The sequence below is a fragment of the Triticum dicoccoides genome, chromosome 7A (assembly GCF_002162155.2).
Source record: "Triticum dicoccoides isolate Atlit2015 ecotype Zavitan chromosome 7A, WEW_v2.0, whole genome shotgun sequence".
Lineage (NCBI taxonomy): Eukaryota > Viridiplantae > Streptophyta > Magnoliopsida > Poales > Poaceae > Triticum > Triticum dicoccoides.
Genome location: NC_041392.1, coordinates 626,407,539 through 626,422,100, shown reverse-complemented (window position 1 = coordinate 626,422,100; position 14,562 = coordinate 626,407,539). Strand labels below are relative to the sequence as shown.

General features: G+C 40.9%; 1 protein-coding gene across 1 annotated transcript in view; it reads left to right on the top strand.

The window, feature by feature from the left end:
* LOC119333725 (serine/arginine repetitive matrix protein 1-like) overlaps nucleotides 1-14,118 on the top strand; it is a 34,045-nt gene extending 19,927 nt beyond the window's left edge. The window contains exons 3-4 of the mRNA XM_037606522.1: nucleotides 10,650-11,021; nucleotides 11,498-14,118. Of these exons, the coding sequence (XP_037462419.1) occupies nucleotides 10,650-11,021; nucleotides 11,498-11,742 (617 nt within the window). The 3' untranslated portion in view covers nucleotides 11,743-14,118. The remainder of the gene's footprint in view (nucleotides 1-10,649; nucleotides 11,022-11,497) is intronic.
* Nucleotides 14,119-14,562: the final 444 nt, after the last annotated feature.

Below are 14,562 nucleotides of genomic sequence, written 5' to 3'. Positions count from 1 at the left end.
GAAAAACAGAACAGTCTGTAGTAATCTGTAGGTTTCGAATACTTTCGTAACTCCAAAAATCCTACCAAATTAGGACGACCTAAATAATTTGTATATTGATCTACTTCAGTTTGAATCAATATTTTATTGCTCTCTGGTCAAAAATGAAAATTATTGTCGTGAGCGCATACTTTCTATTTTTTTCAGCAACATCAAATAACAATCATCCAAGAAGATCCTAAAGGTTTTACTTGGCACAAACACTAATTAAAACATAAAAATAAATAATAACAAAGGATAGATAATTTATTTATTACTAAATAGGAACAAAAAGCAAGGAACAAAAATAAAATTGGGTTGCCTCCCAACAAGCACTATCGTTTAACACCCCTACCTAGGCATAAAAACAAGAATAGATCTAGATATTGTCATCTTTGGTATGCAATTCATAAGTGGATCTCATAATAGATTCATAAGGTAACTTAATTTTCTTACTAGGAAAGTGTTCCAAGCCTTTCCTTAATGGAAATTGGAATCTAATATTTCCTTCTTTCATATCAATAATTGCACCAATCGTTCTAAGGAAAGGTCTACCAAGAATAATAGGACAAGTAGGATTGCAATCTATATCAAGAATAATAGAATCTACAAGCACATAATTCCTATTTGCAATAATAAGAACATCATTAATTATTCCCATAGGTTTCTTAATGGTGGAATTCGCAAGATGCAAATTTAAAAAACAATCATCAAATTCACGGAAACCTAGCACATCACACAAAGTTTATGGAATCGTGGAAACACTAGCACCTAAATAACATAAAGCATAGCATTCATGATCTTTAATATTAATTTTAATAGTAGGTTCCTACTCATCATAATGTTTTCTAGGGATAGACACTTCTAATTCAAGTTTTTCTTCATAAGATTGCATTAAACCATCAACGATATGTTTAGTGCAAGCTTTGTTTTGATCATAAGCATGAGGAGAATTTAGCACGGATTGCAACAAGGAAATACAATCTACCAAAGAGAAATTATCATAATTAAATTCCTTGAAATCCAAAATAGTGGGTTCATTGCTATGTAAAGTTTTGACTTCTTCAATCCCACTTTTACCAATTTTTGCATCAAGATCTAAAAACTCCGAATCATTAGGACGCCTTCTAACTATAGTTGACTCATCTCCAGTCCCATCTTTATCAAGATTCATATTGGCAAACAAAGATTTAATAGGAGACACACCAATCAATTTTAGATCTTCATCATTATTATCATGAAAACTAGAAGAATATGCTTTTACAAAGCAATCTTTCTTAGCACGCATCCTAGCGGTTCTTTATTTGCACTCATCAATGGAAATTCTCATGGCTTTGAGAGACTCATTGATATTATGCTTAGGTAGAATAGATCTAAGTTTCAAAGAATCAACATCAAGAGAAATTCTATCCACGTTCCTAGCCAACTCATCAATCTTAAGCAATTTTTCTTCAAGCAAAGCATTGAAATTCTTTTGCGAATTCATAAATTCTTTAACACTAGTCTCAAAATCAGAGGGCATCTTATTAAAATTTCCATAAGAGTTGTTGTAGGAATTACGATAATTATTAGAGGAATTACTAGGGAACGACCTAGAATTAAAGTTTCCTCTATACGCGTCGTTACCAAAATTGTTCCTACCAACAAAATTCACATCCATAGATTCATTATTATTCTAAATCAAAGTAGACAAAGGCATGTCATTAGTATCAGAAGAAACACTCTTATTAGCAAACAATTTCATAAGTTCATCCATCTTTCCACTCAAGATATTAATCTCTTCTATCGCATGAACCTTTTTACTAGTAGATCTTTTGGTGTGCCATTGAGAATAATTAACCATAATATTATCTAGGAGTTTAGTAGCTTCTCCTAAAGTGATTTCCATAAAAGTGCCTCCCGCGGCCGAATATAAATGATTTCTAGAAGCAAAATTCAATCCAGCATAATTTTTTGGTATAATCATCCATAAATTCAAGCCATGTGTAGGGCTACGTATAATTAATTTCATCCTCTCCCAAGCTTGTGCAACATGATCATGATCAAGTTGCTTAAAATTCATAATAACGTTTCTAAGAGAGATGATCTTAGCGGGAGGAAAATACTTAGAGATAAAAGCATCTTTGCACTTATTCCATGAATCAATACTATTTTTAGGCAAGGAGGATAACCAAGTTTTAGCACAATCTCTAAGCGAAAACGGAAATAGCTTCAATTTAACAATTTCATTATCCACGTCTTTCTTCTTTTGCATATCACATAAATCAACAAAGTTGTTTAGATGGGTAGCGGCATCTTCACTAGGAAGGCCATCAAATTGATCTTTCATGACAAGATTCAGCAAAGCAGTATTAATTTCACAAGATTCAGCATCGGTAAGAGGAGCAATCGGAGTAATAAAATCATTGTTGTTGGTATTGGTAAAGTCACATAATTTAGTATTATCTTGAGCCATCGTGACAAACAATCAATCCAACACACAAGCAAACAAGAGGCAAGTGAAAAGAGACGAACGGAAAAAGGACGAACGGAAAAGAGGCGAATAAAACAGCAAGGGTGAAGCGGGGGAGAGGAAAACGAGAGGCAAATGGAAAATAATGTAATGCGAGGGATAAGAGTTTGTGATGGGTACTTGGTATGTCTTGACTTGTGCATAGATCTCCCCGGCAACGGCGCCAGAAACCCTTCTTGCTACCTCTTGAGTATGTGTTGGTTTTCCCTTGAAGAGGAAAGGGTGATGCAGCAAAGTAGTGTAAGTATTTCTCTTAGTTTTTTAGAACCAAGGTATCAATCCAGTAGGAGACTACGCTCAAGTCCCCTAGTACCTGCACAAACAAACAAGAACCTTGCAACCAACGCGATAAAGGGGTTGTCAATCCCTTCACGGTCACTTACGAGAGTGAGATCTGATAGAGATAATAAGATAAATATTTTTGGTATTTTTGTGATATAGATTGGAAAATAAAGATTGCAAAATAGATAGTAAACTAGAATTGTAGGTTGGAAACTTATATGATGTAAAGTAGACCCGGGGGCCATAGGTTTCACTAGTGGCTTCTCTCAAGATGGCATGTATTACGGTGTGTGAACAAATTAATGTCGAGCAATTGATAGAAAAGCGCATAGTTATGATGATATCTAAGGCAATGATCATGAATATAGGCATCACGTCCGTGACAAGTAGACCGAAACGATTCTGCATCTACTACTATTACTCCACACATCGACCGCTATCCAGCATGCATCTAGAGTATTAATTTCATAAGAACAGAGTAATGCATTAGGCAAGATGACATGATGTAGAGGGATAAACTCAAGCATGTGATATAAACCCCGTCTTTTTATCCTCGATGGCAACAATACAATACGTGCCTTGCTGCCCCTGCTATCACTGGGAAAGGACACCGCAAAATTGAACCCAAAGCTAAGCACTTCTCCCATTGCAAGAAAGATCAATATAGTAGGCCAAACCAAACTGATAATTCGAAGAGACTTGCAAAGATATCAAATCATGCATAAAAGAATTCAGAGAAGAATCAAATAATATTTATAGATAATCAAGTCATAAACCCATAATTCATCGGATCTCGGCAAACACACTGCAAAAAGAGTTACATCGAATAGATCTCCAAGAAGATCGAGGAGAATTTTGTATTGAGATCCAAAGAGAGAGAGAAAAGCCATCTAGCTAATAACTATGGACCCGAAGGTCTATGGTAAACTACTCACACATCATCGGAGAGGCTATGGTGTTGATGTAGAAGCCCTCCGTGATCGAATCCCCCTCCAGCAGATCGTCGGAAAAGGCCCCAAGATGGGATCTCACGGGTACAGAAGGTTGCGGCGGTGGAAAATGTGTTTCATTGCTCTCCTCAAAGGTTTCAGGGTACGAGAGTATATATATATAGGTGAAAGAAGTAGGTCGGTGGAGCTGCGACGGGCCGACGAGGGTGGGGGCGTGCCCTCCTACCTCGTGGCCGCATCACTACTTCCTTGACGTCCAGTCCAAGTCTCCTGGATCACGTTTGTTCCAAAAAAGATCTTCGCGAAGGTTTCATTCCGTTTGGATTTCGTTTGATATTCCTTTTCTGCGGAACACTGAAATAGGCAAAAAAACAGCAATTTGCACTAGGCTTTCGGTTAATAGCTTAGTCCCAAAAATAATATAAAAATGTATATTAAAGCCCATTAAACATTCAAAACAGATAATATAATAGCATGGAACAATCAAAAATTATAGATACGTTGGAGACGTATCAAAGCCCTGTTTTCTACTAGTGGGGGCACCTTCTTAGCGCACGTTCTTTCATGTTGGTATCAACATGGCCATGGATCGGGATTCGGGAGTGGCTCAATGTGCCTAGGTACATCAAGCGTCCACAGAATTAGCTCACCAATGTGATAGGCAAGTCTAGCTAGCATGACGAGGAGAATATATCAAGGGCTCTAGATCGTGGAGGAGGCTTGGCTCGACAGGGTTCAGGAGGTGGGCACGCTCGCTATGGCTGGCATGAGGTAGATGGAAAAAGTGCGGGGTGGGAAAACTTAAGGCTTTCGTCGTGGGCAAGTCAAGAAACAATCAAAGTAATTATTGGTAAAGAAAAAAATGTATCTTATAAACAATACCCATATGTCTTACATTTGGAACAGAAGAGTAACTAATAAATGTGTAAAGGCTACCTCCAAGATAGATGTACTGAATCTGGAATTCTGGTTGCATGTGAATGTGATACAACGATCGCAGTGCATGATGAGCAGCCATCACAACATTTTCTCTTCTTATGAAACCGCATGAAGAAGGCATCAGACACGCGCATCACACATAACTTAATTTGTCCATTTATCAGTGTATATATTGTGCTCAGTGCTCCCATCAAAATGAAGCGGCGGGACAAGGTGGCCATTGATAGATTGACGAGGAAGCACAAGGAGATGGCGGCTAGACTTCTCATGATCATCTATCCTCCTTGAGGCCGTAGTGTGTCTTTGCGGTGTTGCCCCCAGCTTGTACCGTACTTATTTTCCTTTTCTTTCTTTTTTTCGTTTGTTTGTTTCTGTGGACCTCCATGGTTTGGTTGGATGTTGCTGGTTGTGGTTGCTTTATATATAAAGTGGGGCGAGAAGCCTTTTTTGATAAATGAGGCTGGGTAACAGAGAATAGCTATATGCGTGTTTCTGCCTCAAAATGTAACCAACTCCAACTCCAAGTTACAAGTAGCAAGGTAATCACTGAAGAACATTGAACATATCTAGTTTGCGGGACTGCCACCAGAGCCACGTCAACTGCAACATCCGCGTAGATGAACCGAGTTGCTGCCACAATTCCCACAAAAATTTATGTGGTCAGCGCGGACAAGAGCCACCAGGTCGGCGGTGGCGCCACTTACATCATGAGTTCCAAGTTGCAGTGGAGGCATTGGTTGTTCGATGGATCTCCCCGGCAGTAGATAACAACCCCAGTGATGCCATGTATAGTTGCGGTGTCCAAGCGAGTAGGACTTCCGACACCGCAAAAACGAACTCATTGTCACTACAAAGCTGAATGTGTTAGTTTCTTTCCTGACGCCTCCCGTTCTCATTGTTTGCCCCCAAAAGTGTTACATGTCCACTTTGTTTGATACTTGCTCTGTTCCTCTACTCATGCATGTTGCTCCTTTAGTAAACGTTCTGGTGGCCGGTGGGTGAGACCGAACTAAATGATGAATGGAGAAGTAGGATATAGCAATTCTATAAATAATGAGCTACTCTATGGGTTCTTCTATGTTACTCCCTATCTCTAGCATATTCACCGAAAAAATGAATGATGTTTTATAGTATGTTTGCGTGGCAAACGGCAAACCTAGCATATGATTTTATTTTACTTTATTATGTATTTATAAACAAAGTAGCATATGATTTCTAAGTTTCATACTAGCTTGACCAAGACAGTCTCACTATTCCTTGGTAGACTGTATCTAAAATAGCAATATCATTTTTTTTTGCCTAATTGAATCTCTAATTAGAAAAATGAAAGAGCTTCTACTATTTGTGTTTCATTGCTCCCCACGTCCGTACATGCATATGCGCCCGGCTCAATGAGACCCCTCGCACGTCCCTTGCCCTTACACTGTTGATTCCCTACCCACAAACATTGGATGCCTCTTGACTGCTTCACGATCCACATGATTATATCAATTCATCAAGATTAACTACAAATAACATAAGTACCAACAACCAAATTTAAACGAAAAAGAAAACATTTAAATAGCAAGACAGTCCTGTCTAACTCGCCTTTATTCATGAGCTCGCACATAGCAGGAAAATTGTCAAGCCAAAAATTGGGCAACATCAGCCTGTCGCGCTCGATGCATGTCGCCGGTTGTGCCCTGCCATTCTCCGAAACCCCGCCTCTCGTGATCCTGTACGGGAGAGGGACGATCAGGTTTTTGGGGAGCGCACTCGCGCGACTGCTGTCAGCGACGACTTCGCGAATGACGACTTCTTCCCCGACCTTGGCAACCTCATCCTCGACGACATGGGCGACAACGTTAACGCCGGCGGTGCTGCTCCCGCTGCACCGTATGTGATTCTATCCTTCCTGTTCGAGATCGTGATAGAATTCATGTTTCTAGTATGTGCCCTAGATGTGATTTATTCATCTGTATGCTAGTTCGCGTGATTAGTTTAATCTCTGCTAATGTAGTCATAATTTATCTTCTAATTATTTGGATTAAATCTCGTAATAACTTGCTCATATTTTCAACAATAGGTGAGGCCAATCAAGCCTACGAGGCAATGTAGCCGAGTTCGACAAGGACTGAGGGGTGACCGGACGATGTTGTTGACGTCGTCGAGATGCCTCTGCCAAAGAGGTAATAAGTCCCGTTGTCGAGGTAAATAAAGGTTTCAGTATCCTCCAAAATACAAGTCCCATCACCAAGCACGGTGAACTTGATGAGATAATACAATAATATGTGTGGTGTTTGACTTTTCGTTGTACTGAGTCGATCCATATATTAATAACTTCATATAGGCTCGATGACACATACTCGTGATGGCACCTCTGCAAAGCCTATTATTTTTAGGATAAAAGTGCCACTGCCACTATTGCAAAAATTCTTACACAATTCTTAAGCCGGGGTTAAACCGGGCTCCGCCGAGTATTTTCATACTCGGCTTTACTTAATTTTCCTGTGGTGGGTATTTTAGAAAAACAGTGATGGCGTGAATTAAAAATGGCGCCTTATATTAGACCGGCTTTCAGCGTTGATCATATTCACGGGCACTTGTCTTATATATAAGCCTAGAATAAAACAGCGGCTCTCAGCGGAAAAAGCAACATAAGGGCCGGCCAACTCTATCGGAGGTGGCACCTCTATAAGCTGAGTGTACCACTCAGCTTATGTTTCACTCTGAGTGAGTGTTGCAGGGCCCCACTCACGTTTTTCTCATGCCCGGAGCCCTTATGTGTAGCCACGTGCCAGCTGTAAGCCGAGTTCTCACTAAGTACGCTCGACTTATATGTAAATTAAGCAGTGCTATTTGGTACACAATTTATAGGTAAGCCGAGTGCTTGCTAAACACGCTCGGCTTATTAGAAATTTGGGAAGTGTCATTTGATCATGGGAGCTCCCAATGCCTGCCACGTGGCTGTAAGGCGAGTATATTCGTACGCGCACTCGGTTTATAGGGTGTAAGCCGAGTGTTGCACTCGTCTTAGAGCCCATATTGCTTTTTTGGGTTGTTTGTTGGAACAACCCTCCAATTCAAACAACACTATATATATAGAACTATATCCAACATGTACAACAAGTTCAAACAACAATATATAGGACCGTACAACCATATGGGACCAAGATGCAAGTTCATAACCATATATAATTCCAACTTTACAACCAAGCATGAGTTCTAAGTTCATAAGTAAACAACCATACATGTCCATATACTAGCATAGCTTCACGACCAAGCTTGAGTTAGAAGTTCACGAATAAGAGGACGTTCATGAACAACAAGCAAAACACACTCAGAGTAGAAGATGATCTCCATGGACACAAGCTCTGATATGCTTTATCGTAGCATTTATATTTTTTGGAGCATCTACAAAAGAATCACAACAAATAATTTCATCTGTTAATGGTGTTTGTTATGTCTTATAGAAAAGAAGTAACATTCGGCCCGATGGAACCGTGGAAATGATAACATCCACAAGAACAACGAACTGGACAAAGATTATCAAATTATTCAGCTCACCAAACTCGATATGACCTACACCCTTGCCTACTCCAACATCCATCTTTGATCTAAGCACTAACTTTTTGTAAGCATCCTCCGCCTCCTGCTTATTCATAAACCCTTGATAGGAGCTATTGTTGTAACCAGACACTTGTTCATTGCATGCCTCCCATGAATCGTACGCTCATGGACACCTCCCTCTGTACACCACATACCATCTAATCTATCAAGACAGAAGAACAAGACTTGAACAAATAGGAAAAGGTTAGAAGAACACATGAAACATAAGCAACATTAGAATTAATGATTCATATACCCAAAAGCATCACAAGTTCTACTCAAGATCAACTCTGAGTCGACATCAACAACTACTTTTAGTACATCAACATCAAACTATCTAAATCAGGCTACATCGAGAAAGGAGCTCTACTTGGACTGGTGGTCAGTGAAGCTGGTGACCGTGGAGTCGAAACAGGTGGGCATCTCCCCCTAGTGGAAGAGCCAGCATCCTCGACACCGGCGGTCAACGAACTTGGCGGGATTGGGTCATCGCACTCCTCAGGCACGCTTCTTTCTTGGCAAGCTCATCAACAAAATTCTGCTACTCGACACATATTCGTACCATCATATGGCAATGCCCTTGACCTTTGCTTGTCCTGAATGGGTTGTAGAGTGCATGGTCAGCACTACTTGGCCACACTTGTCCTGAATGGACTGTATATCGCATGGTCCATCGTTGATATGCCGCTTTCCACACCTCCCAAGTTGCTTATCAAAAATGAAGCAATTGTTGTTGAAAGAATCTAGTCGGGACAACACACTAGACACGCCATCAAACTCTAGATCTGGCAATCCCGCTCTACGGAGATGTTGTATGAGGAAACCATACTGCCAGTCGACAACCATGAACCGAACACATGATCCATCGCCTTCCAGATGCTCCCGACACATACCGGTACTATCTGTATCCGCTCCTGGACTACCTCCTAAGCTCCGCGCTGGAGCAAACACCGTTGCAATTTTGCTCGAGGATACAAGTCCACAACAGAGATGTTGTTGCCGCCATGTCATCCCCACTTGAATAGACTAGTTCCCAAATATATCATCGCCCATAGAGCAAGAAGCCTTGTCGGACAAAGATCTGGAGTTTTTTTATTCTAAGGCACAGTCGCCGTCGTCGGAGCTAAGGCATCGAACGACGAAAATCTAAACTAATAGGGCTCTAACCCTATAGCTACACAGGTCTGCACGCATGAGATCTAGTGACCCACATCACCACTAGCAACCAAGAGGCTGTTAGCGAAGGGGGCCGCCCGAAAACGGCGCCCAAAAGCTCGTCGCCGTTGCGGCGGCTATATTACCTTAGAAAGGCTAATTGGTTAGTGGTCCATTCCTTTAACTTCATGTGTTAAATCACATACAAATAAGCATAAAATTGTACAAAAACTACATACCGAAAGGCTTGATGACTGAACTTCAAATTTTCTTGCTGGTATAATATACAACATGAATTTATGACGCACCAAGATCACAATATGACATTCTTACAATGGACAGGTGGCTTGCTTGATGTACTATTGTGCTTCTAGATGTACTGGGGCTCGATTAATTCAACATAGTAATCTAATATCACATAATATTCAAATAGCCAGCATCAACTTTAATTGCATGTATTAAACTACAAAAAGAACCCGTTAATCACACATACAAACTACATGCTAGATTTGTTCCTTGGTTGTTTCTGTGGGACCTTTCAAGTATGCATACACCTCTCTCCGGCTAAGGATCTACAATTGGAAAGTAAACCAAATGCCGAGTAGGACCTCCTGGCGTTTCATTCAAGTTCGCTGGCATAGTGGCATTGCAAGGTTGGATCTACATTTTTTCCGAAAAGGAGGTTAAGACCCCCGGCCTCTTCACCAATGTGATGCACACAATCATTTTTATTAATTATTAAAGAGAGCACAAGACAAAAACAACCACTGTTGAACCATTACAAGATATGAAATTAACACCTATGACTAAGTCAACTTCTTCCTCAGCAACGCCTTCAACAAAGAATAAGCAACCTAGCGCCATCATCATCATGAACACAAGTTCATCGTTGCTGAGCCCGACCAATAAAGGCCAGGGCAAAAGTTTTCACTTCGGACGAAGTGGTGTTTCGATCAACATCCTGATGACAGATCATTAGAAAGTCACATGTGTTAGTACTCCACACTAGGCCAGAATAGCACTAGCCGACTGGTGGGATACCATCCCACCTTGGATCTACATGCTGATCAATGTAAACAAAGTCAACTCATATATGTATGCAGTGGCGGAACCAGAGGGTGTGCCGGGTGTGCCGTGGCACACCCAGAAAATCTGGGATTTTTTTTATATATATAGAAATTTTGACTGTTGACTATTGAGCCCAGGCGGCCAGGCCCGCCTCATCTTCTCGGGCTCCACTGTGAGCGAGAGAGAGAGAGAGGCACAGGCGCAGGCGCACAACCGCATCTCGCTCGGCCGCCGCCGCCGCTCCCCGCCTCCGCCCAGTCGCTCCCCGCTCGTGCTCGGCCACCGCCGTTGGGCTCTCACGCGTGGCGGCCGCCGCTGGAGCTCCTTCAGTCCTTCCCGTCGCGGCCATCGACCGTCGCGCCTCCCCTGCCGAGGCGCCGTCGAGCCGACCCGGACCAGACGGCCGCCGCCGCTCCGGTCTCCGGAGGATCTGCTCCCGCCTCCCGACGCTCTCCTCTCCTCCGGTCCTTCCCGCTCCACCGCTCCCCGCCCCGGTCGTGGCCTTGTGGGTGAGTTTTGACGGTGGCCTCCCCTACAGCTTTGAACATATGCTCAATTTTTGTCTGAACAACAAGCATAGTGCGCTCATGTTTGTCTGAAGTCTGAACAACAAGCATAGTGCGCTCTGCGGCCTCCCCTACAGCTCTCTCAAATTGAATCTTGCATATATAGCAAACTGATGCTTGATTGCTTCTGCTCTAAACATATGCTTGCTGAAAATCTTATATAGCAAACTGATGCTTGCTTCTGCTCTAAAGTCTGAACATATGCTTGCTAAAAATCATATGTTTGCAAACTGATGTATTTCGGATGCTGCTCTGAAACATATGCTTGTTATTGCTCTGAATCGTATGCTTACAAACTGATGTAGCAAACCGATGCTTTTTCTGAAACAAATGTATGTTTGAAAACTGGGACGTGTGCCATTTTTTGTTCTGTTGTCTTGCTGTCTTGCTGTCTTGCTGACATTATGTTCTAATTGTAGAACTGAAGATGAAGAGGAATGGTGACATTAAGTCTTTTTTCCGGAATTATGAGGCAAAAACAAGAAAGGTTGCAGCCGAAGAGCAACCTGAACCTGATATTGATCCACCTCCAGTCCATTCGGATGCAGAGATTGGCATTGATATTGATCCACCTCCAGTCTATTCCGATGCAGAGATTGACATTGATATTGATGATGAAGCACCACAGCAACCATCACCCCAACATCCACATGCAAGGTTATAATATTCAAAGGCTTCCACCTGATCCAGGGAAAGGATTCCTATTTCAGATTATGATGTTAATGATCAAGACGAAGTTCGGAGATGGTACATTGCAAAGAATGCAGTCCAACCATATGCACACAACTTTGAAGTCAAGAAAATGTATGGTAAAAATCGACACTTCAACTTTGTTTGGTTTGAGAACTACAAATGGCTAGAATATAGTGTCAAATATGAGGCTGCATTTTGCTTTGTGTGTTATTTGTTCAAAGGCAAATCGAATGGGGGGCCTAAGGGTGATGCCTTTGTTAAAGGTGGTTGGAAAAATTGGTATAAGCCTGATGCATTAGACAAACATGAGGGTGGTATTAATAGCATTCACAATAAAGCTCAAGAGAAGTACAATTTATTTGTGGCACCCCAACCATCAATTGATAACATTATGGTGAGGGTGGATAAAGAGGATTTGCGTATGTACAAGGCTAGGCTGACTTATTCACTTAGCTGCTTGAGGTTTCTTTTGAACCAAGGATTGGCATTTCGTGGACATGATGAGAGTGAAGAATCTAGCAATAGGGGGAACTTTGTTGAACTTCTTAAGTGGCTTTCGGAAAATGATGAAGAAGTTAATAAACTTGTTGTGAACAATGCTCCTGGGAATTGCATCTTGACTAGTCCAAAGATACAAAATCAAATAATTGAATGTTGTGCCGTGCAAACAACTAAAAGAATTATTGAAGATATTGGTGATGACCACTATGCAATCCTAGCTGATGAGTCTAGTGATGCATCTCATAAAGAACAACTTGCTCTCTGCATATGATTTGTTGACAAATCGGGAAGAGGATGTGAGAGGTTCCTTGGAGTTGTTCATGTTGCCAATACAACTTCATTGTCACTTAAGGATGCAATTCAAACTTTGCTTAAAGATCATCATTTGACCCCTAGTCAAATGCGTGGGCAAGGATATGATGGGGCAAGCAACATGAAAGGGGAGATTAATGGGTTGAAAACATTGATCATGAATGAGTCACCCTCTGCCTATTACATCCATTGTTTTGCACATCAACTTCAGTTGGTTCTTATAGCCGTGGAAAAGGAAAATGAACCATGTTTGTGGTTCTTTGATCATGTTTCTTACTTGCTCAATATTGTTGGAGTTTCTTGTAAGCGCCATGACATGCTTCGAGATGTTAGAGATCAAAAGGTTTTGGAAGCACTTGAAATGGGTGAGATTGAAAGTGGAAGTGGGCTAAATCAAGAGATGGGACTAGCTAGACCCGGCGATACTCGTTGGGGTTCTCATTTTAAAACCATTATGCACATTGTTAGCATGTATTCCACAATCCTTGAAGTACTTGATGCTATTGGAAAAGATCCTTCACAAAAACGTGAGTGGACAAGAATACGTGGAGTTGCTCAAGCCATTGAATCATTTGACTTTGTTTTCAATCTTCACTTGATGCTTGTTATTCTTGGCTATACAAATGAGTTGTCCAAATCTTTGCAAAAGAGAGATCAATATATTGTTAATGCAATGGCACTTGTTAGTTTGGCAAAGAGTAGAATGCAACACTTGAGGTCTCATGGTTGGGAAGAATTTCTTGCAAAGCTAACCTTATTTTGCAACAAACATGACATTCAAGTTCCTTTGTGGGAGGATACTTATGAGCATTATGGAAGATCACGTCGGTATTATGAAGTACAAACAAATGATGATCGTTATAGAAGAGAGGTATATCTTGGTGTCATTGATCAAACCATTCAAGAGCTTGACAATCGGTTTGATGAGGTTAATACGGAGTTGCTTATTTGCATGTCGGCTTTGAATCCAATCAACTCATTTGCTTCTTATGATGCACTCAAGGTAATGAGACTTGCTGAATTCTATCCCATGGACATATCAAGCACAGATTTGATAAGGCTAGAATTTCAACTTACTACTTTCATTGATGATATGAGACAAGATGATAGGTTTAGAAATGCAAGTAATATTGGTGAGCTCTCTATTATGCTTGTTGCAACAAAGAAGCATGTTCTTTATGATTTGGTCTACTTACTCATCAAATTGATATTGATTTTACCGGTGGCGACGACGGGTGTTGAAAGAGTATTTTCAGCAATGGATCTAGTGAAAAGTAAGTTGAGGACTACTATGAGTGATGATCGCTTGAATGATTGCTTGGTGACATTTATTAAACGAGATGTGTTCATGAAAGTAAGTGAAGATGACATAGTTGATACTTTCATGGCAATGCAAAAACGTAGAGTTACCTAGTGATATAATTTTCTACTTGTGCTTCTTTTGTGTAAGACTATTCGTATTGTAATTTCGCATATTTGAGATATATTTTGTGAACTAAATTGTTGTGAAATTTGAATTGAGCTATTCATGTTATTATTTTGCCATATTTTGTCTGACACTTGGATTAGTAGAATTTTTTTTAGAGTGTGCACACCCTTCGTTTCATTGCTGGGTACGCCACTATATGTATGTACAGACATTTAGGTTGAGGTCATCGGGGTCAATTGACCCCGGGCCGACACTGTAGTTCCGCCCCTGCTGGCACTGCAAGGTTGGATCTACACGCTGGTCAATGTAAACAAAGTCAACTGATATTGGTTGTGCCCATTTCTTTTCTGACACCTCCCATTCCCATATTTTTTCTCTTGAAGATGGTACGTCTATGTTTGATACACACTCTCTTCCTCCTCCAATGCATGTTTCTCCTTTATAGACACGACGGTGGGTGATAGGGAACTAAATGAGGAAGAGACAAATCTGATATAATGATTTTATAAATAAGCTACTACTCGAAGGGTTTTCATGTGTTACTTCATG